General features: G+C 42.3%; 3 protein-coding genes across 5 annotated transcripts; 1 reads left to right on the top strand and 2 right to left on the bottom strand.

Moving 5' to 3' along the window:
• Positions 1-2502: 2502 nt before the first annotated feature.
• On the bottom strand, positions 2503-10227 carry LOC310789587 (transcription factor E2F4-like). 3 transcript variants are annotated; one of them, XM_083651231.1, is made up of 11 exons: positions 10023-10227; positions 9211-9367; positions 7870-7979; positions 7614-7774; positions 6965-7009; positions 5352-5416; positions 4951-5260; positions 3580-3627; positions 3402-3446; positions 3161-3295; positions 2503-2656 (listed from the first exon to the last, which is right to left on the bottom strand). In XM_083651231.1, exons 2-10 carry the CDS (start codon positions 9361-9363, stop codon positions 3186-3188), a joined length of 1047 nt encoding a protein of 348 aa, XP_083507357.1. In that variant the 5' UTR covers positions 9364-9367; positions 10023-10227; the 3' UTR covers positions 2503-2656; positions 3161-3185. The 3 variants fall into 3 exon arrangements, with proteins under 3 accessions (XP_083507357.1, XP_083507358.1, XP_083507359.1); XM_083651232.1 differs by having other exon boundaries at positions 9211-9364; XM_083651233.1 differs by lacking the exon at positions 3161-3295.
• A 370-nt stretch (positions 10228-10597) lies between these two features.
• On the top strand, positions 10598-15627 carry LOC310789583 (lysosomal protective protein). Its single transcript, XM_083651227.1, has 11 exons — positions 10598-10903; positions 11665-11776; positions 11866-12003; positions 12092-12250; positions 12541-12632; positions 13438-13525; positions 13730-13885; positions 14000-14136; positions 14720-14882; positions 14979-15068; positions 15235-15627. The coding sequence occupies exons 1-11, from the start codon at positions 10728-10730 to the stop codon at positions 15322-15324; spliced, it is 1401 nt and encodes a 466-aa protein (XP_083507353.1). The 5' UTR covers positions 10598-10727; the 3' UTR covers positions 15325-15627.
• An 18-nt stretch (positions 15628-15645) lies between these two features.
• On the bottom strand, positions 15646-27091 carry slc38a7 (solute carrier family 38 member 7). The gene is made up of 12 exons (XM_083651226.1): positions 27045-27091; positions 24082-24591; positions 23738-23791; positions 22689-22833; positions 21899-22043; positions 21271-21369; positions 20960-21017; positions 20719-20833; positions 19390-19537; positions 18600-18799; positions 18450-18501; positions 15646-18332 (listed from the first exon to the last, which is right to left on the bottom strand). The coding sequence occupies exons 2-12, from the start codon at positions 24334-24336 to the stop codon at positions 18230-18232; spliced, it is 1374 nt and encodes a 457-aa protein (XP_083507352.1). The 5' UTR covers positions 24337-24591; positions 27045-27091; the 3' UTR covers positions 15646-18229.
• Between the last annotated feature and the right edge of the window lie 13 nt (positions 27092-27104).

The raw sequence follows: 27104 nt of genomic DNA, 5'->3' as shown, positions 1-27104 counted from the left end.
TGCTGGCATCTTTACCTGTATCTCTGAGATGCCAGTATCTCCGCATCTTTACTGGCTTTAACGGCATCTCTTCTCTAGCTGCCGTGGGAAGACGCTAGAGGTGCCAGGTGCCACTATTGGAGCTTGCCGTCTCTCCATTTTGTTTTCCTTTGCCACAATTGCCTTGGCTGTTTCGATGACATCACCGACTACAGTGTTTGCCAAGTCAATTAGGGCAGGTTGCCACTCACTTTGGTTGCCTGCGTCCACATCTGGGATTTTATCGTTATCATTTTTTAAGATAGACGTCTGGGCAGCCTCATGCTCACTTTTTGGCCGAGCAGAGGAAACCTCCACTTTTGGAGCCAGGTTGTTATCAGTCTGCAAAGCTGAAGCAGGACCTTCCGAGGTCGAGCCAGCTGGAGTCCGAGCACAGTGGGTTTCCACACCGACATCCTGTGCCAAAATGGCTTTGTCGTCCTCTGTAGTACTGTCACTTCTCATGTCCGACTTGATTCCTCTGCCATGCCACTCCATGTTGTCGCTGCAGCGGTGAGCAAGTAATCAAATGTATAACCTCAGCAGGGAAGATTTATGACATCACTGATGATGTCACAATGTCTATGACATCACCAGTGATTTATGGCACCTGCAGGGGTGCTCTTTACAGTTCCTGAAAGATTCAGCCCGATCGCAAGATAGCTGTGGCGGAACACAATTCTGCTCACACACACAGACACTTTGCTGTCATCAGTGATGATGTCACCAGATGATGTCATCGGTGCTTGAGTGACATCACTCATTAGGTGATTAGGGCAATCATTAGGTAAATACGGCAATTAATCGGCCCTAATTACCTAATTAAGAAATACGGCCCGTTAGGTCACCCGCAGCAGGGGTGCTCTTTCCACTTCCTGAATGGTTCAGCCCGATCGCACGTAAAATCGCATAGCTGTGGCTGAACACAATTCTGCTCACATACACACTTCGCATTCTTATTAGGTGGTGTTGAGGACATCACCATGTGTCTTTCCACAAAACAAGGTTGTAGTCAGATTTGTAGCCTCTGACTGACTGCACTCTTGCAATCGGTAGACCTGAGTCACCTTGAACTTCTGGGGCCGAGGCGTCTACAAGAGGGTCTGGTCTGTCCTTCTGTCTGTCCCCAGCAAAAGAAAGTGGCCAGGTCGCCGATGATGTCTCAAAGTGGGAGGCGGGCCTCCCCAGGGGGGCTCCAAGCAGTTTCAGGGAAGGCTTGGTGAATGGAAGTGAAAAAATATGACATTAGTTATTACATTTAGTTATCAAGTTATCACATCACATATAACACAGGATTTCCTTATTTGACGAAATGCAAAAGCAAAGACCTGAGCTCTTCTGGGCAGATGATGGCCAGAAGTTGGAGTGGTTGTTTAAGACTGAGGTATTTAAGACTGCTAACTTTATCTCTAGGGCCTGGAATAGAAGGCAAGCACAGCTCTTTAAGTAGGTTCAGGTGGTGGTTTTCATGCTGTACAACTTTACTGTGTGTATTTTGGGTGTTTTCTGTTGGTTTTATGTTTTGATCATTGTTTGTTTAAATGATGAACAGTAAAATTGTCCTGTAAGCCCATGTGGGTTGGGCTTCATTCGAAGCATGACACTTAAATAAAGAAAATCAATCAATCAATCAATCAATCATATAATAGCCTAAATGTGTGATTTTGTTAAAGGGAGAGGCAGAAATGTTTATGTATTTGATGTAGTCTGTAAGTATGTCAAACAGCAATATTTTGGCTCAATTGTTGAGTATCTATGGGATCAAATAATCATGATCCCATAGGCATCCAAGAATTTACTGAAACTGAGAAAGTAAACAACTAGGGGAGGCACCTTTTTCCAAGCTTTGTCTGAGGGGAGGCCCACAGTCTCAGAGTTTGAAAACTCATGCATAGATTGATGCCACACCCATGACATCACTGTCACCGCAAATGGGCTTCTTTCTTGCCCCTCAATGCCATTTCATAGCTTCCAATATGAAACATGTTATTAGAAGCCTTCGTTTTGCTAAATCAAATACCGGTACTTTAGTTTAAACTGTGTCAGCTACGTTTGTTTTGCAAACACACACACACAAAACACTCCATGTTGATGACTGTCTAACCACAAACTGGAAGTGCAGCATTAATTATAAAATCTAAAATCATAAGCGACAGACAGAAGTCAGATACACATAATTTTCATATTATTTGTAGCATTATGGTGTCTGCGGCTGCACTGGCATTTTTCTTTTCATTTACTAGAATGGCAATTTCTATGATGAATATCTAGAGTAGAGCAATATAGTTCCGTCCTCATTGTGATTCCCTGGTTCTTCTGTCATTACAATTCATTTGCATCTTATGAACCGTTTAGCGCATGAATAACCTTAAGCTTGGTGGTTAAATCAGTCAGTAGTTTATTCTACTACAGGGCGAGAGATAATAGTTACAACAGGGACAATCTCAGCAAAAAAGGGGAAACAAAGTAGATGTAGAGAGTGAGTAAAGAGAAGAACAGACTTTATTCCAAAATACATACAAGACATACAAAAACAAATGTCTAAAAGATTCACTTCAATTCATTGCAGCAACACTGACACCTTCAGCATTCTCCACGGGGCTTTTCCTAATTTCAGCATTCTGAGTTGTCTCATCACCTAGAACAGAGAGCACAAACCCATCAACGCAACTTATTTCATCTGTACTAATTTCATCAATAAATAAATGTATTGAATAATGCTGCTCTGCAGCTCCAGAGCAGCCAGTTCAGCTGCTGTGGAACCATCCCGAGTCCTCCTCCCTGTTCAGGTGCCTGATGATACCCAGGACATTCCACCAGTTTAATTTGGTTGTTTTTCTAATAACTTGGAATTCCTTGCAAAGTGATGCATGTGCTTCCTCTTCCAACAAAATGCACAATAAATGCTGCAGTGGAGAAGTGCGACCTCTAGAGGAGGTTTTGATCAATGACACATTTTGAGAATAAAAGAGCAAGAATAGACTTTATTCATCTCCATAGAGAAATGATATTTCACTCCCCCCCCTCCACGGGGAGCACTCACAGTTGTTTTTTTGTCTCTCCAACAAATCAGCATTTAACTATTCAGAAGTAGATGACTTTGTGCATGTTCTGGAGCAAAAATACTCCTCTGCAGCCTTGCCTTTTCACTGGCCGGGAGGCCAAGATCAAACAGGGATGTCAAAGAGGTCGCACAGGCCCTCACTCTCATGCTCCAGGTTATAGTTGTAGTCATGGTGAGTTGGGGGGGGAGACAGACGGAGGAGTGGAGAGAAAACTGAGAAAAGGAGTGGAGAGCAGAGTGTATAGGATATATAGTACCAATGTAAGACTGACCCAAATGATCTTGTCAGAATGATAATATGGCGCGTTGAAACATTTACCTTCAGAAGCCATAAGCTCTGTGATTAGATCAGCATTCATAAATTCTACAGAAATGAGGCGAGACAGAGAAAGAGAACACACTTATTCATACATTGATATATACAGTCAATAAATTCACAGTGGAATTCAGAGTAGACCAAAATAATTGCCAGACACAACATGAAACATGCTTAGTACCTTTGGTTGGATCTAGCATGTCTGCCATGCCCTTTGATAAGCCCAGCACTGAAACATTAAAAATCACTATAAGAACACTCAGCACTGAAGGGAAACATAGTACAAGAGATGTGAAAACATGATTAGTTGTATGCATGTGTCAGAGAGAGAGAGAGAGAGAGAGAGAGAGAGAGAGAGAGAGAGAGAGAGAGAGAGAGAGAGAGAGAGAGAGAGAGAGAGAGAGATAGATAGATAGATACAGACAATGTATGCATAATATAACCGGTGGAGGGGAGAGTAAACAAAAACGGAAGTCAATTAAAAGGACAGTTACTTTATAATATATTTACTCAAGTAGAAGTAAAAAAGTGCCCATAAAAATAATAATACTTACTTGAGTAAGAGAGTAAAAAAGTATCTCAGGAAAAAAAAGTAGTGAGTGAGTAACATCATGAGTAACTAGATGCAATTTATTATGGTAACGTTATATGCAAGGTTGGGAGAGTTACTTTAAAAATGTAATCCGATACAATTATGAATAACCTGTTAAAATTGTAATCAGTAAGGTAGGTAATCAAAGTATCACAATATAAAAGTAATCTAACTGATTACTTTCCATTACTTTTACAGCGGGCTTTCAGCCAATCAATATTGCACTGCCTACCAACACGAAGGTCGCAGGTTTCGCGCCCCCGTGTTACCTCCGGCTTGGTCGGGCGTCCATACAGGCATGATTTGCTGTGGCTGCATGTGGGAAGCCGGATTAGGGGTATGTGTCCTGTTCGCTGCACTAGCGCCTCCTCTGGTCGGTCGGGGTGCCTGTACGGGGCCTGGAAGGGAACTGGTGGGAATAGCATGATTCTCCCACATGCTACGTCCTGCCGGTCAAGCTCCCCGCTGCCAGGTGAAAAGAAGCGGCTGGCAACTGCGCATGTGTCGGAGGAAGCATGGTGCTAGTCTACTCTCCCTAGATCGGCAGAGGGTAGAGCAGCGACCGGGGCAGCAGGGGGAAAAATTGGCCAAGTACAATTGGGGAGAAAATGGGGGGGGAAATCAGAAAAAAAAGATTGGAGAGATGAGTTTGGATTATTCCAGTAGAAAGACCCTCCATCATATTAAGTCCCTTGCAGTCAAAATGGACCATTTTGTCTCTGATGATGACACAGTAGTGTTGAAACGTTAGTCTTGCTCGCAATAATAAAAGCTGTAAATCTATCAGTGTGCTCCGGGGTCCCTCCTTTGTGTCCCGGAGGTTATAAAGTATCTTTGCTGAAAGGGTTAACGACGCAGACGCTGCATCAGGTCTTACAGGGAGAACAACACAAATGCTGGATCAGGTCATATCCATAACAGTCCAGTTCAGGAGCCAATTCCCCAAACAAAGCTACTCACCTTCAGACGCATCAGTTCCGTGAGGCTCAGCCTTCATCAGCGGTGATGACTGAAGAGGCTGTGAGTCCGCTGAGGCCGTTTGACCAGATTGAGTGCTAGCTTTGTCAGCAGACTGGTTGCTAATAGCCGAGGCTTCCATTGCCAATGCACAAGACGCGGCTAATTTGCCACTCTCTAGAAGTTCTGCAGGCGGTGGGAACGGCAGCAACACAGGAACAGAACTTACAGGGTCTTTGTTAATAAGCAGAACGTCAATGGGCCCGTTGGTGCTTTTCAGATGGATCTGATACTTCGTCTCACCGTTCTGCACCTGTGGGGAGATGCACACGTGCACTAAATCACCCCCGTTTGAGATCAAGCAAAGTGGGAAGTAAATCATGTTGTATTGGTGCAGGACTTACAGCTTTTGGTATCGGAACATCTAACTGTGTACCATATGGTGCGCGTACTGCCAAGAGGGTGTTACCTGCAGAGACAAGAGCTACAGTGAAAACCTTGAGCAATAATTTGGTCTTTGTGCATTTTAAATCAAAAGAAAATGTAATTTTGTTCGGGGTCTTTTTGCCTACATGTATATTAAACCATGTTAGAACTCAGACAGATTAAATCCGCATAATAGCGCTTCCTAATAATAGCACGAGCGCTTGGTAAAATTAGCATAAAGGGGCGTGGCCAGGCAAGTTGAGTCGCGGGTTCCGGTTATACAGCTATTGAAACAAGCTTGCCCCCAGAGGTTGGGGGGGGGGGGTGCACAGGAATTAACCGACGGATTGCTGGTTTGCAAAATATTAGGGACATCTTGGTATTGACTTGCAGCCTCAAAACTTCAAACGTATTATCTAACTCCTCTGCTTTTCTTCATCCATATCCTCCTTTGTGATTGGTCCATTTAATAAGGGAAATCAATCAGTGATCACGGATTTTACCTGGACTCGGCTCATCAGTGTAGTTCCTGAAAAGAGCAAGTGCCCCTAATATTTTGCACATTCAGTGTGCATTCCATTTCAAAAGTTGGAATATACTGTTATACTTTTAATCCCAACTCTCTAAGCTCCCCTGCAGATATATTAATCAAGACTATTCAATAGCAGCACAGGCTTCGAGCCCAGTGAGCTCAGAGACGGAGGAGAGGGAAATGAGCAGTGAGCTCAGAGACGGAGGAGAGGGAAACGAGCAGTGAGCTCAGAGACGGAGGAGAGGGAAACGAGCTGCGGCACTGCACCACTGGAAGAGACAAGCTTTCTGTGCTGCGCCTCCTGAACTATCAGCTTCTCCAATGTTCACTTCCTGAGTAGGAACAGAGATGGATTATAACTGCTGATCTGCACCAAACAACTTGTGCTGCTGCTCAGAGCCAGACTCCCCCTCCCTCCCAAGTGAAGAGTTATCCTCTGCCATCCCTACAGTGGACCCACTGATTAAAAGCCGACTTGGGCATAACTGTGATATCAAATTCAGTGATTTCTGCTTTAATATTTGACAATAGATTGGCTCAGATGCGTGTTTTGCTCCAACGGCTTGAGGCCAATGATGACCCATAACCAAAAAACAATCAGTATAGTATAGAGTGCCGCAGGGATGACGTGTTTTTGTATCGGAAGGCAGAAGTCCCGGACTTCCTGGATCTTACAGGGAAAAGTCAATGGGTTTTAGAATGAGGATTTCACTTGAATGCATAAAATAAGGTCTGTGGTTAACAAAAGTTTATGAGAGCGGTGATTTGGGTTCAGTAGGATAATCTTCACAAACGTGAATCACTTTTATGACTTTTGAAACGTAAATGCGTTTTTTTTTAAACACGATTTTTTAGAAAACGCTTCAAAAGGCATAAAAGTGATTCACGTTTGTGAAGATTATCCTGCTGAACCCAAATTACCACTCCCATCAACATTTGTTAACCACAGACCTTTGCAAGCAGATTGGGTTTACCGCTTTACGCACTTTCATCTGTAGCAAGACATGCTGCTGACACAAACGTAAACAAAACAAGTGAGAGGGAATAAAGAGAGAATACCATTGAAGCAGCTGCAGATATCATCATGGTTCACATAGGCAAGAGTTGATCTGAGTTAAGGTTCAACCTGGAATAGGGTGTTGATCTGATCAAAGAATAACCTGAAGAATTATAGGATTACATCAGAAAGGAGTAAACTTGCAAGTATGATAGTGATTGTTTTCTCCAAAAAATATACGTGTCACCTCCACTATCTGCCCACTACTTCAGACCCACCTATTCTTTAATGTTATGAGATACAATTGAAGGTAGGACTGCCGTCCAGTTCTCACCGCTCTCAATTTCAAACATCAGATATTCAGTTGGTTGGTATCTTCTTGTCAACCTGAATCTATAAAGATGATCAATTCTTCACTGGTAACTGACAGTATAAGATAAGTACTGTTCAAATGCACTTTCAGGAACAATAAAACTGCAATACCCAAGATATCAGCAAAATAACAAGCGACAATAATAGAATGCATTTCTGTTTCACTTTGCCATATTTTTAGAATTGTAATCAGAAGAATGTGACTGTATTGAATACAGTGGATTTTGCACAAATACACTTGAATACTGCATCCCCCCTGCATAGTGTAATAATGTACGAAAACTTCAAGGTAACAATGTGTTTGTGCTTCGACAGTGCTTCTCGCAGAAGAAGGATATGGGATGTTTTTGGAGTCTTCCGTTGTGTTCCTGATGCTCTGTTCCACCCAAACTTTCTGCAGGTCCAACACACTCTCCTTCTGCGCCAAGTCGTCCAGCTCTGACTTCAACGCGTTCAGCCTTTGGGCCGTCTCCTGTGTGTTGCTTCCTGGGTAAACGCCCCTTCAGATAAAGCAAAACATATTGTTTTAACAAACGCACCAAAACTCTCACACGATTGTGTACATATTCTTCCAGACAAACTGGTAAAAACTTACCTCCACTGTATGCTGTTTTTGGACCTTTTCTGAATCAGACCAATGCCCTCCAACACATTGGTGATGTCATAGATGCGTCTTTTCTGTGTGACAGCCAGGACTTTAACAGCCTGGCAAAGCAGAAGGAAGCCAGTTTAGCCACACAGCAAATCAGAGCCATTCTAAAAGAAATCACGTTTTCTCAGGCTTCCTCCAACAGGTCTGACTGGAATGATATGCATCAGGGATCAGCCAGCGGTGGCGTTGCAACATTCAGAGTCATTTACAGATACAGAAGTCAACACACCGCTTCAAATGTTCATGTTTTCACTGTCTCGAGGCCTGAAATAAAAACCTGAGGCCTGAAGTTAAAGTGTTGCTGATGTTTCAAAGTAGAATTTGTGAATATTAAATTGGGCGGTATTCAGTTTGAATGCCAACCACCAGTATTTGTTTCAGTGTACAGTGGCTGTAAGTGGTAGACGAGGATTGAATGACCCACACTCATTCCCCCCTTTTCTTTGGCATCAAAGACACATTTCTATCTACACAAGCACTTCTTAATTATGAAGCAAGAGTCAGTTGGATCAAATCCCGTGTTCTTAAATATTGTGTAGTTTCCAATTCTGAGCAGTTTGTGTCATACCAGAGCCTGTAATTTATATTTTCCATTGAAAATCGCCATTGTTCTTCCACTTCCCAGCGGGGAAACAGCACCATCTCTGCTGTGGTTATGGGTGGAAACCCGTAATTACACATCCGGAAGAGCGGAAAATACAGACTCTGGCAAGATTACAGGAGCTTGGTATTAGAAACTACGCAATATTTAGGAACACGAATTGCCCGTAGCGATGGACAGCAACTTTGCGTGTAAGTACTGTTTAAATGTGATTGCTACAAGTAGGGCCATTTTGAACGGAGCCTGCAACGCCATTTTGGGGTGCTCCTTTGACACTAGCTATGATCGAGGGGTCAACGAGTGAAATTGGTAAATGGTAAATGGCCTGCATTTATATAGTGCTTTTATCCAAAGCGCTTTACAATCAGTAGGTACATTCACCCATGCATACACCAATGGTAGCAAGCTGCCACGCAGGGTACTGGCACACCATCAGGAGCAATTTAGGGTTCAGTATCTTGCCCCAGGACACTTCGACATGCAGACTGGAGGAGCCGGGAATCGAACCACCGACCACCGACCTTGATGAAATTATCAAATTCATGGTGTGAGAGATGTGTACCGGTACGCACATTCTCACAGCCCGTGGATTTTTATAAATTCGGAAACCTGTGTGGAAAGTGGTGCAGCACACTAATTTGCGTGTACACATGGTTTCTACATTTGGCCCCTGGCCTACTTACTTCTTTGAGATCCAACACGCCATCATTTGCCTCTTGCAGTAGGGTGACAACCTTCTGGGTGAGCATTCCGAGGCTCCTCTGGTGTCTCATCAGCGGGGTTTCGTGCACTTCCTTCGTGGCTTCAGGTACAGCCGTGCTCCCTTCGTGCTCCATGCTGCTGGAGAGAAGAGCGAAACCACAGTGTTACAAGTTGGAGTTTCTCTTCCCTCGCCCCCCTTTGCAACGTTGGTGGCGGACTGGATGAGCAGCAGAGCTAGACTCTAGCTAATAGGCCCTTTTCACATCAACCATTTTGAGTTGGTATTAGGCAGGAAGTAAAGTAGGTGTAACCAATAACATTAATGAGGGCCCTGGCACTGGAACACCTACATGGAATGGAACCATCATTAATAATAGTTACACATGCTGTACTTCCTGCAGCGGCTGCTTGAATGGGTGTGACAGTATGCTGTAAAAAGGACAATTTGTAGAAAACAATTTGTAATTTACTGTAGATTGATAATTTCACTAGGCTGCTTTGTACTCAAAGCAACGTTTTATTTTATTAATTTACCGGAAACCCTATTTCATATTAAATGTGGCTTTCAGCTTCAACACATGCACCGATGTACCTACTAACGTTAGTCGAATCGCTCACGTTACTCTGTAAAAAGAAAAAGCAGTGTTTTGCGAGTAACGTTACTAGCTACAAGTTAACTGTTAGCTGATTCTTCATGCACACACTTCACAACTACCGTAGACCTAACGATAATGTCACACACGATCTTGATGAAAGGCTTGAAAATGCGATTAATTACTGTTGTTGTTTTTACCTTGATCGTGATTCGGGAGCAAGCGCGGGCACAGAGTTGCTACCATATATCTATGGGTTGCTACCATAGATATTTTAGGGGGTATCGCTACGCTACTCCAACATGACTGTCGATTCCCGTCAGTATTTTCACGTTACAATTTACAGATTGTAAATTGTCACACAATTAAATTAGATATACTTTTTCTACAACAATTTACCCACTCTTCCCGAGCATCAGCGTCACGGTCACTGTTAAATGAACCAAGTAAGCTCCGCCTACTAGGCGCGTGTTGTTCCGGTTCCCGGCCGGGTTTCAAAATAAAAGCTCAAGAAATCACCATTTCACCAGAATAAAATGCTAAATTCCACATAGTCAAGGGTTATCATGGGGTCTATTATTTAAACTAACAAAACAACAACTTCAACTTATCCTAGAAAAAATAAACATTCGGTCTATAAATAGCAATTTTCAGGCGCAACATGATTACGTTACTTTGGGGGGATTTGTATCTTTCTTTTATTTTATCTTTCATTCGGCTGCCGCTCACTGGTCACGTGACACGACAGAGTACAGCTGCAGTTGCAGTCATATGATCACCAGCACTTACTTGGGACCAGCACTGCAGTAGGAAGTTGAACAGTCGCTGGTCGTTGTACTGTCTCTACACCGGGTTGTGTAGAATAGATTAGCCAGCTAGCAGCGAGGCGTGTGGACAGAATCAGGATGTCTGCCGGTGGTTTGTTGCTGCGCTCGTGCTTCCTCGCTGTGTTTGTTCTGGGCGCGTGGGCTCAGTACGACTCTGACGAGGTGACCGAGCTGCCAGGCATGCGCTTCAAACCCAACTATCAACAGTGGTCTGGCTATCTGAATGCCAGCCATGGAAAGTTCCTTCACTATTGGTACGTTTTCTGAACTTCTGAATAAGGATGCTGCAAATAATGTATCGTTAATTTAGATTTTGGCAGCTGCTGTTTGCCTGGCTGAACTGTATCTTGTCACTCAACAGCTTCGCAACAAAACAGTAGGGTACTTCCTGCATGTACTGTACTAGGGGTAGAGGGACAGTTGGTGTCTTTCATGAACTGATCAGATCAAGAAAGTGAGACTGTTTACTTAATTTATATATATCTATTTCTTTGCCTAAACTATGGAGAGTTCGACTCACGGAAGACTATCTCAAAATAAGCTTATTTGAACTTGTCAGTCAAGATGCAATTCACTTTTCTCAAACTAACTACAGGTGATCGCAACCTGAGAGGAGGAGCTAATCACTGAAGTCACCTGATGCAGTCTGTGGTTGGAATGAGACATGTTTAATAGCCCCAGTGTGGCACTGGCACCAAGTCCATATAGCTCTGAAAGACGTCATAATAGGAAGACTTTAGGGAAGTGGAAGACAAGCTTGTTTTGCTTCCTCAAGTCTTCCAGCAACAATACCTTTAAAATAGTTTGACTTTGAAACTTCTGACAAACGTTTATTGTAAACTTGTTTGAAAATGGAAACATAGCCTACCTATATAATAATCAGCATATAAATGGGAGCTAGGGCTCTGTTTGTTTGTTTCTCTGTGATTGTCCTGCTGTGATGTCATAAATCCCACTGTGACATCATCAAAATATGTCATGAATCTGCTGATCTGTAGCTCTGCTCTGTCCCCAGGTTTGTGACGTCTCAGAGGAAGCCGCTCGCCGACCCCCTGGTGCTCTGGCTGAACGGAGGCCCTGGCTGCAGCTCGCTGGATGGATTCCTGTCAGAGAACGGCCCCTTTCATGTGAGCCGCATGTGCTTGTGTAGCTTTACCTGCGCCGCGCGCTGAATTCAAGTAACTCTGAATAGGCATTGTTGAGTTTCCTCTTTTAGGTAAATGACGATGGGGCTACGCTGTATGAGAACAAATTCAGCTGGAACAAGATCGCCAACGTTCTGTATCTGGAAGCTCCTGCAGGAGTCGGCTATTCTTACTCTGATGATAAGAAGTACAAAACCAACGATGACATGGTGAGTTCAGTTTGGGGAGTAACTAGTTTAAAAGGATCTCATGAAAACATCGCCTTGAAACACCGCTCTGTCTTGCGTCTTCTCTTAGGTCGCCGATGATAATTACCTTGCCCTGCAAAGTTTCTTTGTCAAGTTTCCAAAGTTCATCCGCAATGAGTTCTTCATCTTTGGAGAAAGTTATGGTGGGATTTATGCCCCGACCCTCAGCCTCCGCGTGGCTTCAGGAACTGCCAAGATCAACTTCAAGGTGAGATGCTTCATGGCCTTGTCCACAAATAGCCTACTTTGCTCCAGAAGGGTCTGTTTGCAGCCTGCAGACAGATGCTCTTGTATTGGCACCAGCAACTGCTTACTTAGTATCAGTAGCACCACTAGAGGGCAGTTTAATGCAGAAAATGCTGCTACTTGTCATCGAGAAGCAGTTTTGTGCAAATTACAAAATACCTTACATGTGCACAACTGCACACACACATATGCACACTTTTAGGCAAGTAAACTATCTAACATGTCTTTTTTCATGTATGGTTGTTTTTCTAGGGCTTTGCAGTAGGCAATGGTCTCAGCAGTTTCGCCCTCAATGACCAAAGTTTGATGTACTTTGGTTACTACCACGCCGTCTTGGGAGAAGAGTAAGTAGCACATGTTAGAGCCAACGTGTCTGCTTTAAAGTGTAAAGTGGATCATAAATCAACATCTGTTTGGAAGTTATGCACCATTTTGTGATTGGCTATGGCCATGCCCCCTTTTGGCTAGTGGGCATGGAAAGTTAATCCGTTCTAATTTGGCCCATGTCCTGCTCTTCTACCAAGTTTGGTGCAAATCTGTTCATAACTTTTTGAGATATCCTAAAGCTAGGCTAAGCTTAGCCTCTTGAAAGGGCTGAAAAGATATCCTCTCCACCAAAATATTAGATTAGCCTATTTCACATCTCACCCAAATCACCCATTTTGTGTCTAAAAGGCAGGAAGTAAAGCTTAAAGCTTAAAGTAAAGCTTAAATGGATTGGAAGTAAACTTCCAATCCATTTAGATGTTCCAGTGCCGGGGCTCTAATCAATATCTTGCTTGCACCCGTTTTACTTTCTGCCTTTTAGACACAAAATGGGTGATTTGGGTAGGATGTGAAATAGGCCAATGGCTTGTGACTAGATTCAGAGAGCAGAGAAAAAGTTATGTGTCATTATCGTTAACAAAGGCTAATACTTCCTGTTCTTGCCTGCATGAGACGCCAATTAAAATCATCACCTTGATTTTTGTGATGTAGTGTAGTTAATGCAGTATTTCCTCACTGCACACTGGTATTATCACATGTCCTTCATGGCAGTTGTAGAGGGACTTTGGCTGTTTCACAATATGTATATCGCGAGTGGAAACGCTGAGATTTTTGCAGCGTTGATGCAGTGAATGTAATTTTAACACAATGTTTTCTGTGCAGGTTATGGAGCGATCTCAACATAAATTGCTGTGACAAGGCGGGGAGCTGTAACTTCTACAATAGCAGTTCAGAAACCTGCAAGATAATGGTACGTATGCATCATTTTTAATCACCTGGGTGTTTCTAGTAGCCTGATATTCAAACTGCATCGTCAATTCAGAAACTCAGGAGCCCATTCACAACTGTGGAGTGGGCGTGGCTTTGAAGGTCTGGAGCCAGGCTACGTTTCTAGTGCTGTTGGATGGCTGATGCGAAATCTCCTCTGTCTTTGTCTGCACCGTGTCTCCTTCAGGTGAATGTGGCCCTCGGTGTTGTGTATGCGTCCGGACTCAATGAATATGCACTTTACATGGATTGCGAGGGTGGAGTGAAATCCCACAAAGGCTACGAGAGGAGCATGCGTCAGCTGTTTAAGAGTTACAAGTACAAGAAACCCTGGGAGTCCAAGGTGAGGCTTCCCCTTTATGGACAACCTTTATGCATGTGATTTGTCTAGTATATTGGAAGGATTTTTATTTTTTATTTTGGTATCATCATAATATATATATATTTTTTAATGAAGACTGTAGGTTCTTCCGTGTCTCTGGGTGAAGTCCCTCCCTGCATCAACAGCACAGCTCAGATAAACTGGCTGAACCGAGGCGATGTGCGGAAAGCTTTGCATATTCCAGATATCCTGCCACCATGGGACCTTTGCAGGTAGATGATCAGCAAATTAGTCTGTTTATCAACTTCAGAGCTCTAAATCACTTTGGCTCCCATTTCAGCATTACTATCAACACAGGTGGATTTCAAATTAAACTTAAGAGTACTTTGTTCTGTGAGAACATTCTGTAGAGAATTTAAGATTGGTGCAACAAAACGTGATGCTTCAAGCTTGGTTGGGAAGTTATGGGATAAATCCATGGATAAATCTAACATGATTATTAGTTTCGTTATAAATTATGCTAACTTCAATCTATCAGTTACTGGAATTGTGCAGAAAAAGAGGCATTTAGGTTGGGAGATTACAGTTTGGGAGATAAGCCAGTTAGTTACTACTTTAAGTACCTTTACATACCTTGTATGTAAAGGTACCTTTACATACCTTGTATGTAAAGGTACTTAAAGTAGTAACTAACTGGCTTATCTCAAATTGATTGTTCATTTAACTTCACATTTTTGTGTTATTTTGGAGGGGGAAATGATCTAAAATAAATGAGATTACACAAGGATAGTGAGATTAATCTAGTGTCCCATTAGACACGATCATGCCCATAATGAATGGTTTCCTTCACTGCAGTGATGATGTTGGAGAGCAGTACATCACCCTCTACCAAACAATGAAGGATGTGTATCTGAAGCTGTTGTCTGTGGGTCTGCGTGCTCTGGTCTACAACGGAGACACAGACATGGCCTGTAACTTCCTGGGAGACCAGTGGTTTGTGGAAGACCTGGGCCTGAAGGTAAAGGCTGTAAACCGGGGCTGATGTCATGAAAATATAGTTGGTGTCCACCCCCACAGATGAATTGAACCAAAATGTCAATGTTTCTGTTCATAGCCAACCACCAAGTACAGCAGCTGGCTATATGATGAACAGATTGCTGGCTTCTACCAACAATTTGGAAACATCACCTTCTTGACAGTTAAGGTAAACACAGACAAAATGGCTGCCACATCTGGCACAAAAGCATGATGGTCCTTTCTTAAAATCAAATTGAAAAACTAATCTGATTGGACAGGACTTAGGACTGCTTAAGTGCTTGTAACTCTCCCAGACACAAGCTGTTGTGAAATGCTGCTGTTCTGTGTTTCAGGGTGCAGGTCACATGGTCCCACAGTGGGCTCCTGGCCCGGCTTTCCACATGTTCCAGTCCTTCATAACGAATGGCTCCTACTGTGCATGATGCACTGCCTTCTGTTTTCACTGCACTCGTTTGTCGTCGGGGCATTTTTCTCAGGGAAGATCCATTTTGGGGGGGAAACAACTGTATTCTTAATAAAAAAATATGATCAAATGAAGCTTTTTTCTGTAGCACTAAAGTTAACAGAATCGACTTGTGGTGTTTATACTGATTTTCTGTTGACTTTGAAGCAAATAACATACCGCATTTGCCTGCCCTGAACTGAATGTTGATGATCAATCTGCAATTTTAATTTGCATTGTACATGACTTGACTTTTTTATTATTAAACATTTGATGAAACTGCCAGTGTCATATGGATTATCTGATTTATTCACATGCCATGACTGAAATTATTTTTGGAATTTCACAGGTAGTGCTGTTATCTAATTATTTCCAGCATAACTTCATGATTGCAAGTCACTATTTGGAATGACAACAGGAGGACATGTTCTTCATGATTACAAACAGCTTGAAAAAATGCATCCCTTTTGTTTGAAAAAAATAACAATAAGTCCTGAGCTCCACATTTCACTCTAAAACAAAAGGTGCCATTACAAAAATCGATATGCAGCCTGTATTGTCACACAGCAGTCAATGCATACAGCAAATGTTCACTTATGTAACTATTGCAAAATACTGTTAGAATCAAAAGGATGGGGGAAAATCAGAGACCAACAATGTTAACATGCACATTCCATGTGGTCAATAGGGTGACCAGATCCCAGCAAACCAAATGTGTATAATCTGATAAGATTATTTTAGACTGATCGATTAATCATTTGGTTTATAAAATGTCACCCCAAATGGTGAAAAATGGCGATAATTGTTTCCACAAAGTCCAAGATGACATCCCTCAAATCTCTTTTGTCCTGACTAACAGTCCACAACCCAAACATAGTCTGTCATAGAAGACTAAAGACATCAGAAAGCCGGAACAAGAGAAAACTTTTTTTAGTGTGTGGGTGTCTCTTTCTGTGCTTTGGCTTTTGAAAACTAGTCAATCAATATGTGGGACATGGGGAAAAGGCATGAAAATGCTGTGCAGTCCCACAGAAAGCGGGACATCTGGTCACCCTAGAGTTGGATATAAAGTAAATAACCTTGTTTACAGTGCCTAACCCACCAATCAGGAAAAAAATGCAAAAAAATTAGGCGTACAAAAAAAAAGTATGGGAAGAAAAAAAGTCAATGACATGCAATAAAATCCTCTCAAAGATTGAAAGGTTTTTTACTGATCACAAGATGCTACACTGATCACCAATACAGCATTGTTTCATCAAACAAAATCAATTCCCTTGTTCCCAATTATGGGGTAAATGTGACAAAATGTCAACAGTCAATAGTGTCATTGGTAAACCATAATTGCTATTTCAGAGAATAATCCCTTTTACCATGATTGTTCAGTCCATCTTCTAATATGTACACAGACAAATGTTACGTCAAATAAATAAACCAGTAAAACATAGATCAGAGAATTCTAGAATTTCATTCAAATATTGATTCCCAATATACTGACCATACTTGGGTATCATTACTGTGATTGCAATGCAATTTTGTAATTGTAAAATTGGGGATTTAAAGCACTTATTTTAGCCGCCATTTCATTCATAAAATTCTTTGTTACAAATGGCATGTGGGCCGGTCATATCATTCTAAGACTTTGAATGTTCTCTGTGATTTCAAAAGAGGAAAACACATTAAAAATGTGTATTTTACAGCAAACCAAATGAGCTCCTGGCTTCTTTGGTCTGCTACAATCTGCCTTTGCTTCCTTATCCAAATCAAGACGATGTAGTCTTGGATGCTCCTTCTCTATCCTCTAGGCCACAATGGAGTTACTAAGTCACTTGAAAGTAATCAGCCATTAAAATCTAGAACCTCATTTTAGATAATATACTTCAACTCATCTTCAGCTTGATTTAAAAAAAAAAAAAATCATAAAATGAATTCAAGTTGCATACTTCAGCCTGGGTACCTGTCATATCGTATAGAAATCATTGCAATCCAACGTCCATTCAAAATGCTTCACTTGGATGATCTCAGCAATTATGCTATGAACACCCTCAATTAGTGTTTGAGTCTAGTTGAGAATGAGGTTGACAATTGTGGCTTAAAGTGGGGGGAAGCCCTACAGTAGGACACAAGCCTTAAATTTGTGGAAAAATTAATTTAAGCAACTCAGTCCTGTTATAAATGCAGGGCTGCCACTATGAAGAGTTCCAACATCAAGTCTGGACTCGGCCTAGAACTCCAAACTATTGCATGTCAACCTCAAACTTAATGTTTACTTCGACATGCACTCAGAGTACACAAATTGGGACAATCCAATTTGATTATAGACCTTTCCTTTCATGAGCTGAGGTTCCTCAGTTCTTGTAAACAGGACAGGGATGTTTCGTCCATGCGGGATCAGGAGATGACATAAGGGCTTCTGTGCCCCACATATGGGACAGCTACAAAAGCAATAACTACTTTCACTGCAAGTTGGAAAACATTGTAAAAACAAAAAGTAAAACATGCAACTTAAAATTCACAAGACTAGGCCAAAACCTAGTATGGGTGTGCCACGGCCAACGGTGTAACTTCATCACTCGGTCAGTCAGTCAGTGACAGACTTTGGAGTTTATAGGACTGGCCCCGCTGTTGCAGTGCAGCCAAAAATGAAAAAGGCCTCTCAAGTCAGTTATAATTGTGGAGCTTCTTGAATCTGTCCAATCAGAGAACAGCACTCCATGGACAGAGTAAAGCACTCTGGGAGGTTTACTCAGTATGGTGAGTAGACGTGTGACATGCAGTAGAGTCTTGAGGATTTAAAACGAGTCTTGAGATGCTTCTCCACAGTATTCACTAGTTCAGAATAGCAGCAGTCTCCAACGGTTGAAGACTCGGGATCGGTCCGGGTCTTTTTAACTGACGACGTCTTGGTAGATGGAGTTGGTAGTGGTGACGCCAAAGATGAATGCTCCAGTGGTAACCATGACAACACCGTAGACCACCAAAGCATGCCAGCTGTAGGGGGAGAGGACCAACAATAAAGGAAATGCTGACTAAGGAGAGAAATGAATGGGTTTTGAGACAACTATTTTGATGAAATTAGCACACGGCTAAGGGTGAGCTCAGTCCCACCTGGCAGATCGGCTCTCAGTCTCTGAAAGCTTGGCTTGAATCAAACACAGACCTGTTGAGTGAAAGACATTAGACACAGACATTACGGTGTGACGTTAAAATTAGCCTTACATAGAAGTCTTTCATGCCAACAGTGAGGGCCCACGGTACCTGGGAAGACAAAGATGAAACAGGCCGCCAGTCCTCCAATAAGGGAGATTACCCGACCGATATCTGGGATGAAGAGTGCGAGGACGAGTGTGACAGAAAACCACACCAGCGTCTGCAGGACCCTGCGCCTCTGCTCACGTCGCACACACACCTCCACCTGCTCGCCATGGAAACGCAGCCAAAGTCCCTCTATAACGGCCCTGGAGAGACATGTGATGACACCAGTGTGCAGTGAGGAAATGCTGCTTTAACTACACCGTACAATTACTTTACTATCCGTAGCATCATCCATTTGGATCTTTTCACAAAGCTGTTCTTCCGTGTCTGCAGAGAGGTCACAAATGGGGTCTTGCAATAGTGGCTACGTCCATTATTCTAATCTATGGCAACAGACAATGGTGGGTAAATGGGTAACAAACTCTAGTTAGATGGCGGTGGTTTAGTTTCATGTCAAAATTCAAAACCTAAAAGGCTATAATTTCTCTGAAACTAGAAGTCGGATTGACAAAATTTGGTACATATATGCTATGCAAACAACCATATTGATTACCCTGAACTGAAACAGAAAAAAAGAGTGGAAAGGAATGGAAAACAAGCCTAGTTCTGGTCACTGAGAAAGTCTGACACTAGCCCAAAGTATGGCAACTAGGGAGTCCACAAGTGCTACTGTATCATGTCCTGGTTCTTGCACCCAAAGCCTAAGGAGAAGGAGGTGTGCTAGACACAGGCCAGCTGTGCTGGATATCCAAAGGATGAAGCTCGTACAAATCGTATTTTCACTACATCTTACCTGCCGCAAAAGTGCAAAATGGGATAGGAGGTGATGACACAGACGACAATGAAAGCTCTTGCGATGGCCACCGCAATGTCATCAGGAGGGTATGACATCAGCACATCCTGACTCACATTGGAGCCAAATGACAGGAAGCCACACACACCTGATCAGAACAGAACAGATCAGATCAGATCAGAACAGAACAGATCAGATCAGAACAACAAAGACTTCAGTATTCTGGCACTCAATCACATTTCTCAGATATTGCAGCCTGCTGACTTGAAACAGCCAACGGCATAATTTGCAAACATCATTTTAGCAAATATTGTAATAATTTGCTATATACGTATTTGCAGAAAAGCAAATCCTCTTACGCATCAATATATTTTACATACATCATGAATGAACGGTCTCCATTACATCATTATGTATTTGGATAACAAAACATCCTTATTTTATCTTTTAAATAAGCTGTCACAGATGCGCCTTGCAGTTGTTGTTTTTTCAGACCCCTCCCCCCCATTTTCTCCCCAATTGTACTTGGCCAATTCCCCCTGCTGCCCCGGTCGCTGCCCCACACTCTGCCGATCTGGGGAGAGCCGTAGACACACACATGCACATGCTTCCTCCGATACATGTGCGGTTACCTGCCGCTTCTTTTCACCCGACAGCGGCAGGACATAGCACGTGGGAGGATCACGCTATTACCACCAGTTTCCTTCCACCCCAGGCGCCCCGACCGACCAGAGGAGGCGCTAGTGCAGCAACGAGGACACATACCCTCATTCCGGCTTCCCACCCGCAGACACAGCCAATCGTACCTGTATGGATGTATGAACCGGCAGGGAATCTACCGCTACACTACCCGGACGCCTGACAAAGGGATAGCTTTCAGTTTCCTGGCAGTTGCAGGGATTGTTGAATCTGTTCACACAATCACAAACCTGTTAAATGTGACTTTTCAGGTTATTTTCCATGGCATCACTAATGGGAACTATCTGAACACTAGCCTGGGTAAACCCAGCCTCCACGTGACCTGCTCTCAGACCTGCAAGTGACTGAGAGCAGGTCTGAGAGCAGGTCACGTGGAGGCTGGGTTTAGCCAGGCTATTTGAACACTACAAACTCGTCCCAGCTGCATTCCGATCTTGGCGAGTAGTTTCTATTCTGGCTTTCATGGCGGTCAAAAATTAAGTGGAATATTGCTTTAAAGTTTCCTAACCAAAGTTTAAACATTTTAGTATTCCAACCACCTGTATAAACCTGGCAAAAGACAGCTTATTAGGGACATTATTAGGCATTTAGTAGCACATACGACACGACACCCCCCCGCAAACAACATACCTGTGCCTGTGTACACAAAGAGGCAGATAATCATGCTAAGAGTGACTACAAGTCCCCACGGCTTGAGCTCAACCCTGCTCATGCTGTTGAACACTGGCACACTGCTCACATGGCACTGTGAGAGGACAGAGACGAGGAGGAGACAAAGATCTTTTTCAAACTCAAGTCACAACAAGTCATAGAAAATATCAGAGGCAAATCCATGCATGATATCTCAAAATGATACAAAATGAGGATATACCTGGAAACCAAAGCATATGGTGGGCATTGCATTGAACACTGCAGTCCAGGAAGACGCACTGTAACAAACACAAGCATTTAGCAACTCAAGCAAAGCAAGATGAGGAGGTATGCTGAGGTTTCTGTCTGAATGAGTGAGTGGTGAACAAGCTGAACCTGCCACTTGCACTTTGGAGCCCTGCAGTGTGCAAGCTGTTTATTTTACGAGAACTGGCGACTTGGACACTATATCTAGTGATCTAGCAAAAGCTGCTAGCTGAATACTGTATATAAGCGGTTATGGTAATAAACTGTAAAGTATGGAGAGCTCACCTGGTGGGAATATGGCCTGGAGTCACCTCTTTATCTGGCAAGATGTACCTGATAATGACCACTATGGTGACATACCAGGTACCCATGACACTTAGTGCACTGCAATGAAAACACCAGCAACACAGACACATTCAGCATTTTTATCATGCAATGATAAAAGCCAAGAAAGCATTCACCAATGTTACTCCTACACTACCAGTCAGAAGGTTGGACACACCTTGATTGGACGGTTGTTGATCATTATCTTAAAGCCATTTTAATCTAAAAGCGTATGCTTATTGCGTGCAGGTTTTTTCTTTTAGACAAATACAAATAGTGAAGTTGATGCCTATGGATACATTTATTTCCAAAGCATTTGCCTTCCCATCAACGCAAAGGCTTTCTACTTGACAGAATTTAAAATATATGTGACAGTTTTGATTTGTTTCCAACTTTTTTGGTAACTGCATAATTCCATTTGTGTTATTTCATAGTTTCGTGTCATTACAATTATTCTAAAATGTAGTAATAATAGAAAAATTAAAAAAAGGATGTGTCTAAAATTTTGACTGGTAGTGTTACATGAACCACAGTGTAATGAACCAATGAGCGTATTGTTTAGTCATAAGTGATATATGGATATGTATACCTGGCATACTTCTGAAAGCCAATCTCTTTGGGGATGGAGAGAGGAAGAATAAGCAGGACTGCAACAACAACGATGGTAAATTTGCGGTCAGTGTACCAATGTCCAGTGACCACACCCTCCGTGGCATGATCTACTGCAGCTAACACTAAGAAAAACCAAAACACATGGAGTTAGGAAAATAAGTGGAAGTTCAGAAATCTTTCAGAAAAGACAGAAAGATTGCGAAGTGAATCTATGCAGGATGCGAGGATTGAGTGTCACAGTGGGACGAGCAGCACACCGTTGGGCACAGGACAGAGATTTAGCAAAGTAGATAATTGAAGTCACAGCGGCTCCGTTCATTTGAACCAATCAAAGAAGAGCAGAGGGTCACAGTCCGTTTGGAGAAGCAGACGGCAGTAGGATTTCCACTATGTCAGCACTTAAGGGCACGGAAATGCACGAGTGGGTCACATGACAAACATGTACTGAGTTAGCAGACTGGTGTCATCTTGGACACTCTTTGCCCTCGTCTAGAATGATGCACAGTTTCCTTTTTTCCTCTTCTTTTTTTTTTACAACACACAAAAATGACCGATACGATCGACTAAACCTTTGCTTTAGCACAAAAAACAACGCTAAATGTACAGTATATATATATATATGACGACGTCAAAGTATGTTACAGAGCAAGAAATAATTGCACTCCTGGTTTCCGACAAAGCTCGGTTCTACTAAAATTATTATATTATTATTTAAAGCTAGAGGATGGTTTGTATGTAATTCATTATAACGGTACAAATATACTCACAGCGGTCCAGCTGGTCTCCGATGACAATGAAGAAAGCAATACAAGTACCAAAGGTGTAGACAGCGATGGCTACCTCGCATAAGACTCCTGTGACCTTCCCGCAGGAGGCCCGGACTACTTCCTGATAGCTGCTTTCATTGCTGACCTGGTAATAGAGTAAGGAACCAGACAGGTAATGACACTGCATTGTAATGAGTGGACATGCGATCAGTGGTAAATGTATTGGAACAGTTTTGTTGTATTACTGACATTTGCTCCATTTGTATCTACCTGATTAGGTACATCCAGAGTCGTATATATAGAAGAGTTGTGACATCTCCATTCACTCCAATGGACCAGTTTTTTACTCTCAAGAGTTCCAGGAAGTAAGGTCCTGGATTAAGCAGCACTCTCGAGTTGCAGCGAAATGGACAGTTTGTGTTGTACTTTGAACGTTTTTCTTTTTTTTTATCAAATTGTACATTATCAGCTTTATTTTTGCATTCAAAAGTAGCGCGAGACCCATTCCTGGCTGTTGATTGGCTAATGAGTCACGCATTTTGGTCCTCCACTGCAGAAGTCTCATTAACATGCATCATTATACATGAGGCTTTTGTCCTTTTTCTGGTTCAAAATGTAATGCAGTAATATTATAGAGGTGTAAGTGATCCAAAAAATGTAATTACATAACGTATTGGTGATTGACTCAGATCGGGGTGGACTGACTCACCCTTTCTCCACTGTGTTTCAACGTGTAAAGTGTGTAGCCAATCAGGAAGTGAAAGTCTGCTTCTATGGATAACTACCCCACGGTTGATCAGAAATGCAAACGCAGCAGAAATAACATCTAATTACACAAGACTGCTCCAATATTCTCACCACTAATGACAGGCTAATGTCAGACTTAAAGGACTAAGGCAGATGGGGAAGAAAGACAAATTAAATAAATAAATAAATAAATAAATAAATAAATAAATAAATAAATAAATAAATAAATAAATAAATAAATAAATAAATAAATAAATAAATAAATAATTAAAGCAAGCCTGTCAGGATCTGACCACACCAACCTGGGAGCAGTAGCCCAGGATCACCAGCCCGCTGATGATGAAGATCAGCATAAACTGAAATGCAAAGAAACAGGAAGAATTACATTATAGTTCCTTATTCTTATACTAAACTAGATTGTCCATAAGCAATTTTGCGTTTGGTCATGGGACAATAGAGAATGCATGTATTTGCTGTTTTAGGCTAGAAACAGTAACCATCTCTAGCACGTCTACCAGTGTATCAGTAATGACTGCCTGTATATGCTGAAGCCAGATTCAGACTTAACACGATCATATACCAAATTCTGTTTGGTCTGAATGTTTCATGCAATGGCTTTTCTGATAAACTGTCTGTATCTTCTCACCATTTGAAGCAGCACTCCAGCAGTTACTCCTCCTGCCATATTGAAGGCTGCTGGGAAATTGAGTAGACCTGCTCCCAGCGCCGCGTTGACCACGATGAAGACGGCGGCTATAGATGACACGCCCCCGCCCCGGCTCCTGTCCGACTCCGGATGCCGGACGGAATCCACGCTGGGGCTCTGCAGCAGCCACGCTCTTTCTCCCGGGTCATTACTCCCCATGCCGCCCCAGTCTTCTACATCCGTGTTAATGGCCATGAGTTAACAGACTGGCTGGCAATGCCTCAAATACTCCACTAAACCAGCCTCTGACTCTGGATCCAAGGAAAGGAAAGGCAGATTACTCAGTCTGGGTGGAGGGACAAGGAATCACGTTGTAGTGTCTCTTTTAACGGTCTATGGTTGCAGTTAAAATGTTGAGGCTGTTGTTTAAGTTCCAGGACACGAGGTAGCTGATGTTTCTGAGAAAGTTATCACCACCAGGGTGAATGTGACGTGCAGCCGTTCAGTGATCTGTAATGACATATTGTTGGCATTTAAAGATGCTTGCACTGGAAGAAAACCAACTGATACAGCGTGCATGGACAAAATGCAAAGTCTTACAAAGTGGTTAATTAGCTGAATGTTAGGATTCTTGTGAAAGGACATCACAAAGGTGATGTTTTTGTAATACCACACAAGCTGAAGGAAAAATGACAAATATAGTCTGTGCTGCAATTTTCTGAGACTGCAAAAGAAAATAGTTCCTACATGAAACTGCTCACAACAAAGTCTGCGCATTATCTTGAGTAACGGGGTCATGATTTCTGGAAAGAGACAATGCTGTTGAGTTTTTCAAATTTATTTTTTTGGTGCTTCGAGCACCACAAGCCGAGTGTCATCCAGTTCCATTGTATTCAAGAGAAGGCTACATCTCCAAATATCTCCAAAACTCAGGCAACTATCCCAAAACGATATAGATGGATAAATAGCACTACAGGTGAGAGGAAAAATATGGATTTTGGATTTTAGGGTGAGCTGTCCCTTTAACATATTTTTGTCTTACTTACTATCTTTACTGAAGCCAAGCCTGTATTACTGGTCAGTATAACTGGCTAGTACGCACATTTAGACTATTGTATGTGATTTGATACATTTTGATAGCCTTGGTAATAATTAATGTAAAATAAACAAATAATTCAAAAATAAAAAATAAATCATTCATTCCCACTCACTGAGCCTCCCCGGAAACTGTCTGGAGCCCCCCTAGCTGGAGGCCCACCTCCCACTTTGAAAACCTCTGAGCTAGATTTTTTGTTATTGTTATAATGCTCAGGCTAAGATTAGATTAGAGTAGGTTAGGTTAGGACAGGGGCCGGGCAGACTAGGCTGTAGATTAGTTAGATTCCTTGTGTGCTATTAGTTCAGGCTAAGGTTAGAGTAGTCAGAATGTCTGCAGCTGTTGCTCGTTTGGCCCGGCCACCACGCTTCCGGTCCTAGTGTGCCGCTTCTGCCTCGGCCGCTGCAGCGGTGTGGGCGGGCGGAATGAGTAACAGCTATGTGATAATTCAGTAATATCGTTTGTTGTCTATTCAGTGGCATCATATCGCCAGGTAATTATATATGATAATTGGATTACTAAATTTTACTTTGCTTATATGAACCATATTGTGATATACATTGGTATGTATCGAAACTGACCCCTGTGATCGTGATATCGATGTCAAGGTATCACCCAGCTCCAATATAATCTGTTTATTCTGCTCTCTCCTCCCCCCTCCCTCCTGCTCTTGCTCCCCTCTCTCTCCCACCTCCCTCCTCCCATTTTCTAGCTCTCCCCTGCTCACTCCCTTCTCTCCCTCCCCCTCTGTCTCCTTCTCTCCCCTCCCTCTGTCTCTCTAATATAAGCAGTGTTGGGCAAGTTACTTTCAAAATGTAATATACTACATATTACTAGTTACTTTCATTTGAAAGTAATGTTACTTTACAATATTACTTTCTTTGTAGAGTAACTCGTTACTTATTACACTACTTTTGCATTACTTTTACCAAAACAACAGCAGCAGCAGAATGACATTGCTGCCGAAAAATGCATCCCGAAAAATTATTTCAACCGCATTTTATTTGCATAAAAACAGTTTGATTAGGAAATGATTGTATCTTTATTTAAATATGTGCTTTGATTTAAAGAAAAATAACTAAATTTGTAACTTGAGTTACTTGACAAAGTAACTGGTATAATATTACTGAAATCCTATAAGTAATAAGTTATATTACTGAGTTACTGCTAAAAGTAATACATTACATGTAATATGTTACTTTTGTAATGAGTTACCCCCAACACTGAATATAAGAGTGTTCAATCATGTTTGTAATATTATTATTGTTAGTGCTGCTTAGCTAGATTTAGCTAGACCTATTCTCTGTAAAGCCCTAGACTGAGACATGCTTGTGATTGTGAATTAGGGCTATACAAATCAACTTGACTTGATATTACTGGTCTCAGTCTGTCAATGATGCTTCACACCAGTGATACCGTTCTGACTCTTCTTCACTTCAGTCTGTCATCTTCACCACCTAACCAAGTTTACAGACACCGTGGCTACCCAACACACATGATGTTGATGATCACCTCACTGCTATGCTATGGAAACTGACACACAACTCACGACCAGGACCAACTGCACAAAAACACCACAGGTCACCGGTTACCGTGTACGCGTTAGCCAAGGTAGGTCAAGTCACTTGACCTTTTTTTACCCACCCGTTTTTTACGTTATCGTTACAATTACAGTTTACGTTACAGTAAGCTTCACGACACCGTCAACTCAACCCCATTGTTATATAGCTAGCTAACGTTAGCTAAACAAAAATCACAACTAGCTAAACCAATATTCTCCAGTCCACACACTTGACTCATCTTTAATTGAGACCCTGGCCTGCTGCAGTTTCCTGATGGTAGAGGATAAAATGCCATTACCGCTAACCTTCAGTGTGACAGCCTCCACTGGGACCGCCGGGGATGAGGGATGAGACGCCCGTGTGAA

This window comes from Poromitra crassiceps, assembly GCF_964638095.1.
Source record: "Poromitra crassiceps genome assembly, chromosome: 14".
NCBI lineage: Eukaryota > Metazoa > Chordata > Actinopteri > Beryciformes > Melamphaidae > Poromitra > Poromitra crassiceps.
Note: the sequence above shows the minus strand (reverse complement) of the source record. Positions and strands in the feature narration are given on the sequence as shown.